The sequence below is a fragment of the Adiantum capillus-veneris genome, chromosome 21 (assembly GCF_014529385.1).
Source record: "Adiantum capillus-veneris isolate H3 chromosome 21, ASM1452938v2, whole genome shotgun sequence".
Taxonomy (NCBI): Eukaryota; Viridiplantae; Streptophyta; class Polypodiopsida; order Polypodiales; family Pteridaceae; genus Adiantum; species Adiantum capillus-veneris.
In genome coordinates this window covers 148,007,124-148,014,418 of record NC_140951.1, presented here as the reverse complement: position 1 = coordinate 148,014,418, position 7,295 = coordinate 148,007,124, and the positions used below count along the sequence as shown (strand labels likewise).

The 7,295-nt window shown below is 40.7% G+C and overlaps 1 protein-coding gene across 1 annotated transcript; it reads left to right on the top strand.

Annotated features, from left to right (window-relative positions):
- The first annotated feature begins 515 nt into the window (after window positions 1-515).
- Window positions 516-4,379, top strand: LOC147431930 (pentatricopeptide repeat-containing protein At4g13650-like). Its single transcript, XM_086494379.1, has one exon. It carries the CDS (start codon window positions 1,231-1,233, stop codon window positions 3,484-3,486), a length of 2,256 nt encoding a protein of 751 aa, XP_086350505.1. The 5' UTR covers window positions 516-1,230; the 3' UTR covers window positions 3,487-4,379.
- Window positions 4,380-7,295: the final 2,916 nt, after the last annotated feature.

Below are 7,295 nucleotides of genomic sequence, written 5' to 3'. Positions count from 1 at the left end.
GAGGAGTGGCAAGCTCAATCAGGTTGTCCACATGGAAGGAGACCCAAACACACACATTGTACAAGAATTACACCTATTAGTTTGTTCCACAACTCACCCTTGTAGAGTTCAATCTTCCCACCATGAGAGGGATCATGAATCAAGTTTAGAGTAGTTCCAATCATAAACATTGATATTTGCCTCCAAAATTTGAATTAAGAGGTAAGAAAATCTACAAGAATTTATTGTAATATAATTAGACACTTTAATTCTCTCTCTCTCTCTCTCTCTCTCTCTCTCTCTCTCTCTCTCTACACATCATGAGCTCAAGACTTGTCAGATGGATCTTTGACGTCTCTTAGAATTGCTCCTAGGATGTTAAAACTTCGCTTCTCATGGGAACAATCCCAAGAGACCTCAAAGACATGAGTTTTGAACTCATATTCAAGAGAAAAGAGAGATTAGAAGAAGAGTAGTTTTAATGTAGTAGGAAGTTGGAAAAATCCCAAGAGTCCTCAGCGAGTCTTGAACTCTGGCAGACCTCAAAGGTCTTCGCCTTAGGCTAATAAAGTACATTGCAGCCTTGCAGGTCTATCCGAGGAGTCCTGAACTCAAAACGAATCTGGGAAAACCAATCTACCACACTTGGGTGATGGAAAGGGCAGTTCAACTTTCTCTTGGCAACTTATGCGGAAGCAGCAACCATCTGATGCGCACATACAGACAAGAAGAAACTCAACTACAAAAGCTGCTTTTTGTGAGCTCGTGAGAGGAGGGATTTGCCAGAGGACAGCTACTGGCTGAACCCTAGCTCTTCGGCCGGATCCAAGAAGTTTTGATGTATGCTATGTGTGTTGAGCTCACAAAAGTCGTAGCATTATTTTGTAGAAAACTGTAAGAAAGCCATTGGCCCAGTCTCAGTCTCTCCGCCTTGCATGTCAAAATCCTGTAGCACTTCAAATGTCGTCGACCAGTGCGAACAAATTCCTGATGAGACTGCTAGCAAGGAGCTCTTTAAAAGCATCATTATGCCCTGCACTGGTTGGTTGGTATGTATGCCCAACTTCTTCTTGTGCTCGCAAGAGGCACAGCGAGCATTGGCTGAAAACCTTAATCAGTTTTGCTCCCTTACAGAGCATGTTCATTTCCAGTGTTTTGGGAGTTCTTTATAGCTCTCCATGGTACAACCCCTTCCCACCTTTCAGTAAACAGAGACATTCAAAGCCCAAGAGTAGGTTCCTTTAAAAAACAATGCCGGTGCAGATTTCTATTGAAACTCTGTCCAATCATGTGAATCACTTCTCGAGAGAGAAGACTGTGGCCAAAGCTTTGCAATTATATTCATACATAGGCAAGAACGGGCTAGAAGGCCATACAATAGTTGGGAATCTGATAGTTTCTTTGCTGGGTGATGCTGGAGAAGTGATTCGTGCTCAAAAGGTGTTTGATAAGTTGGTATTGAAGATGGAATGCTCATGGAGTTCTCTGATTAGTGCATATTTCAAACTTGGAGAATCAAGCCAGGCTTTCAGTTTGTACAATAGGATGACAGAAAATTCTTTACAACCAAACGACACAGTGTATGTTGCCCTGTTAAATGCTTGTAGTAGATTGAAAGATGTGAAGAGGGGAGATGGACTTTATGTTGAAATTGCTGCCAAGGGTTTGATGATGTCGAATAAATTCATTGGCAATGCTTTGGTTGACATGTATGGCAAGTGCGGGCTTCTTGTAAAAGCGCGTGAAGTGTTTGATGTGCTTCCTACACGAGATGTAGTAACGTGGACTGCCTTGATAGCTGGGTATGCACAACACAATTATGGAGAACAAGCACTCAAGTTGTACCAGCAGATGCAGGAGGCTGGAATTCAACCAAATGTTGTCACATACACATGCACCTTGAAAGCTTGTGGCAGCATTGGAGCAATAGACAGAGGCAAGGAAATTGATGCCCAAATCAAAAGAGAGGGTCTGCTCGAAACAAATTTGATCATTGGCAATGCATTGGTTGACATGTATGTCAAGTGTGGCCTGCTTACTAAAGCCCAGGAAGTGTCCGAAGTGCTTGCTGTTCGCGACGTAGTGACCTGGAACACACTGATTTCTGGATTTGCACAGCATGACTTTGCTAAGGAAGCGCTAGACTGTTACGAACAAATGCAATTGGAGGGAGTTCCTGCAGATGCTGTTACTTTCACGAGCATTTTGAAAGCTTGTGCTGCTGTAAAAGCAGTAGCTAAGGGGAGAGAAATACATTCTGAGATTAGGAGAAAAGGACTACTACGTACTAACCAATTTGTCTGCAATGCCTTGGTTGACATGTACGCTAAATGTGGTTTCCTTGCAGAAGCGCTAGAGGTGTTTGACAAGCTTCCTGTTCGCCATTTAGTTGCGTGGAATGCATTAATTGTAGGCTATGTAGAAACTGACTCCGGATGGGAGGCACTCCAATGTTTTAGACGGATGCAAAATGAGGGTGTCACTCCAGACGCTATCACTGTTGTCTCTGCCATGAAAGCCTGTGGTTGCGTCGGGGATTGTGTGCAAGGTATCAACATACATAGACGATATGAGCAGAAGGGATTCTTTGAAGGAGATCCTAGTTTGGGTAGCCAACTCGTAGATTTATATGCCAAATGGGGCTTTTTGGACAGAGCGCAAGAAGAGTTTGACAAGCTTCTTGTTCAAGATGAAGTTGCCTGGACGGCACTGATTGCAGGTCTTGCTCAACATGAATATGATGAGGAAGCGCTTGTCTGTTTTGAGCAAATGCAAGTAGAGGGCATCCTCCCAGATTCGGTTACATTTGCTTGTAGCTTAAAAGCTTGTGGCAGCAGTGGACTTGCTGACAAAGGCCAAGAGCTACATGCTGAGGTGGTCCGAAATGGGATGATTGAAGCAGATAATTATCTTAAGAGTGCTTTGGTTGACATGTATGCCAAGTCCGGAATGGTGATGCAGGCACAAGAATTATTTGACAGCATACCAGCTCATGATGTAATAGCCTGGACAGCCCTGATCACAGGATATGCTCAACAAGGTGAGATTGAAAGTGTTCTAACATTTTTTGATAGAATGAGACAAGCCATGAGCCCAAATTCAATCACATTTATCAGTGTTCTCAATGCTTGCAGCCACGCTGGTCTCATAGAAATGGGCCAGGCATACTTTCAGGCCATGATAAGAAATTTTGGTATTTCTCCTTCCTTTGAGCACTACACATGCATTGTTGATCTCTTTGGTCGTGCAGGCCAACTAGGCAAGGCAGTAGCAACAATGAAACAAACACCATTCTATGACAATATTGTCATGTGGCGGACTTTGTTGGGCGCATGTCGAAAGTGGCATGATGTAGAGCTTGCCAAACAAGCATATGAGCAAGCACTCCAACTTGATGACAACGAAGTGGCGTCTTGTATTTCTATGTATAACATATATGCTGACGCTGGCTTGCTTGAGGATGTAGAGAGGATGGAGAAATCTGACTCGGTCACTTCAGTGGCGTAGTGTGTGATCTCAGTGATGCAAGACGGCTTAATTGGCTCTATCTTCTGAGGCACCTTTGCAACAATTTGGACTTTACATGAAAGAAATACAGTGGTTTCTCTGTCATGCTCATCCCAAGGCTATAAGTTACCAGCTGCTGGAGTTTTAATCCCATTCTGACCTCTTACACCACATCGATCAGCTCAAGGTAGAATTGGCCGGCATTTGTATACTGTACAGTCATGTGGATTGAATGGTCCTCTGTCAATTTTCAAGGCCAACCAAAGATAGGTAGTCAACCAAAGGTATGAGGTGAAATGTAAATTAAATGACTTGCAGTAAAGCTCAATGAGCAAATCACATTCAAAAGTTGCACGAGCTCTTGACTTTGGAGCAAAGGAGAGGGCGGACTTGTGTCTCATGATTCAATGTTGCAGTTTCCACCATTCATATGTGTGCGCTACTTGCACACTCTTGTGTAAGTCAAAGGATACCCATGAATTAAATGGGCTTCTATCAGAGGAGTTTTCTTTTCAAAAACTCCCAACAGTGTTTACAGAATGATTAATATGATCATTGATCGCACCAGATCAAAAATGTGGAGTAGGTGGCAGAGACACACCGTCAACCAAGAAAGGAGACACGTGGTAACCAATTAGGGGAGGAGAAGACAAGCTTGCCAGTACTGCCTTTCTACTCTGCAATATCTTTAATCTCTAGTTATTTAAACAATAACCTAGTGTGAGTACCGCCAAATGTAACCCCTCAAACAGGAAGCTTTTTTTCCACCTTGTTACAAGCTTCCTAAGCACCTGCTCTGATGGAGCTTGGATCCGTTAAGAGTAATGGTAAAATGGAGTGTGTATCTAGGCAATTCTTAAGAGGCTTCGAGTGAAGCATGTCTTTATCACTTAGGGCGAAGCCAACGAGAGAGAGAGAGAGAGAGAGAGAGAGAGAGAGAGAGAGAGATAGAGATGAGATGAAATGAAATATTAACACTAGTTACCAAAAAGGACACTTTGGTGTCTTTTTTTTAGGAGTTTAAATAACATGGTACATGAAATCCAGAAAAATGCATTTACAAACTTATAAAATGTTATCCAAAGCACTCGTAAAAATTATAAACCGTCACTTTTGTACACAACCTCAATAGTCATGAAAAGCACCTACACAAACCAATAGTCCATCTTTCACTAAAATTTATACTCTAGTCTAAGAAAAAAATTAGCAAGGTGCATGTAATAATACATGATAACTACTTACATATGTGCTTGACATTTTTGCAATTGTCACGTGAAAAAAAATAATCTTAGTGGCTAAAATTAAACATAGAAATTCGTGTGGTCAAATATGCAATGTTTATGAATTCAAATAACGATCACATAAACATTCAGTTCATCTAAATTTGCAACGTCTTATGATGTATATATATTAGATCTATGACTTCATTATGTAAAGTGATACTATTTGATGGTCATATCTTAAAAATTGCGCATGTTGTAATTCTTATTTTTTATTTATCAAAGATTAGTCATAAAATAAAGTCCATCTTTGGATTTTTTCATTCATCTCACTTATTTATATACAAATACCAAATATGGACACAATTGGGAAATTTATATATAGACTTTTGTTAGTTTTTCATAGCAAAGTTTTTTTTTGCAAGAAATTATGCACTACTTTTTTTATTAAAAATGAGCTTAAATAACAAGATGCATGTGAGTTTGAAACCTTGAAAAATGGTTAGTTGATGGATATTGGCCTATAGATACATTATAGACCTTAGTTTTGTTCCATAAACTCATCATGTTAATGAAAGACGCCTTGAACGACCAAATTTTTTTGCTTTGTCAACGTTTTCAAAATTTGAATTTTTTGGGTTATAACAAAAATCTACTCATTTACTCTCACAAGTTATAAAGCTAAATTTCTTGATATTATAAGTTTTTTTCTATTCATATACCTTAAAATCTATGCAAAATCCTATTTGGATAAGAAGTTATATTCAATCTATGGTAATTTTGTTAAAGCTGTACTAACTTTTTATGATTTTTTCATCTTAAAACTTATCACCATAATCTTAAGTTGATATTAATTTTGTCAAAATTAAAATTTGGCTATATTCTACACATCATAACTAACCTAAGGTATGCACATGACCTGTAATTTTTTTCTAGCTTCACCAAATAATTGTGACAAGTTGCTGAAAAAACAAGACACTTTAGTGTCTCAGGACACTTGACTATTACAAAATTAGTGTTAACATCTTCAAAAGGCCAAAATGACATATGAGACCAAAAGGCTACATCCATGTGCGACTCTAGTACATTGTCACAAGGACATAAAGATAAAAATAAACAAGGCTACCTAGAGTGGGTAGATATGTAAGCCTAACCTACATCCTCATCATCATAAACGTCCTCATCACATAATACATCAGCTCAAAACATATGGGGAAGGGTACAATCACATGAGGGCTAATGGGGTGCACAATGGAGAAAGGAGACGACAGTGATAATCCCATAAACTCTCTCATGGGTCTATGTAGCATGGCCTCAATGTCCTCCATGGTCCGCGCGCGGGTCGGGGGGGGGGGGGGGGGGGGGGGGGGTCAATGATGCTCTGTAGCCTGCGATGTAGACCTTGTCTACGGTGTGAAGATCCTCACATCCTTGGTTATTATGAGCTGCCAAGCTGGATGGCTCGATCAAGAAGAATGCCTGAGGGTGTGACTAGGTGACCTGTGGTGGTCCATCTCGAGTAGTCCCTCTATAAAAAAAGGTAGTGATATGTCTCTGTATGGATCCTCTATGTGTAGGTCCTCTACTCCTAAGGGTAGTCTCTCTGAGTGTATGGATCTCTAGCAATAATAGCAAGAAGAGAGCTAGGTACCTTTCATCACAGTAATCCATGATGGGATAAGGGGCCAAAGCCCTCTCAGAATAAGCAATGAAAATGCCCACGATCTCTTATTATGTTGTAGATATAGTGCTCCTCTATCTTTGGTTCTCTCTGGCAAACCTGGCATAATCTCTCCTTTGGGATTATACCTCTATATTGGCTAGTCTCTATCTCTAACTGGTAAGATGATGTGCATAGCGTAGTTGACCAATAACACGTCTAATGCCATGAGATAGGTGGGTGTCCATATACTTGGGGCATGAGATAAACCCATCATCTTCCATGTAGAGACGATGGTCTCAATAAAAAGCCATCTTGGTCTCCAACTCATGTGATGGTGGAGACAGCCAAGTTTTTCTAGTATCCAGCTGAATGAGATCATGTTTGATAATCCTTCTAGTCTCTGAATGTATAAGGGTGAGGGATAGTGCACCCAGGGAATACTAAAAAGGGGGCATCATGTCCATACTAAATCCATGTAGCTCAAACCAAGATGATATCTATGCAAACCAACATCCAATATCAACCTCACTGGTCAGTTATCGCGATGACTCAAGTGCTAGCTATGCATATCTATTGTGTGGTAGCTCCCATGTGCTACGAATGAAAAGCACTAATCTAGAAGAGCCTCCACTACAATCGGTGGTGCACTCATCTCAGCTCTGATAATCTCATGTGGCATTGAGGCTTTCATCCCAATCAGCCTAGGGATCATGGATACAAGTGTTCTTTCCATGGATTTCCATCCATCATATGTGCATCATGATCTACTTTGATGATCCAGGCTAGGCCCCTATATCTGCATTCCATAAAGCATGATGGAAGTGATCAATGTGTCAAATAGCCACACCTTAGTGCGTGGCTCCTGAAACTGAACTTGTTGAACATGTCCTCTCTAGTCTTCCTAATGGTGCATATCCCCTTGTCAA

Excerpts from the sequence above, each read along its gene's own strand:
- LOC147431930 (XM_086494379.1), top strand. The coding sequence starts at position 1,231 with ATGCCGGTGCAGATTTCTATTGAAACTCTGTCCAATCATGTGAATCAC.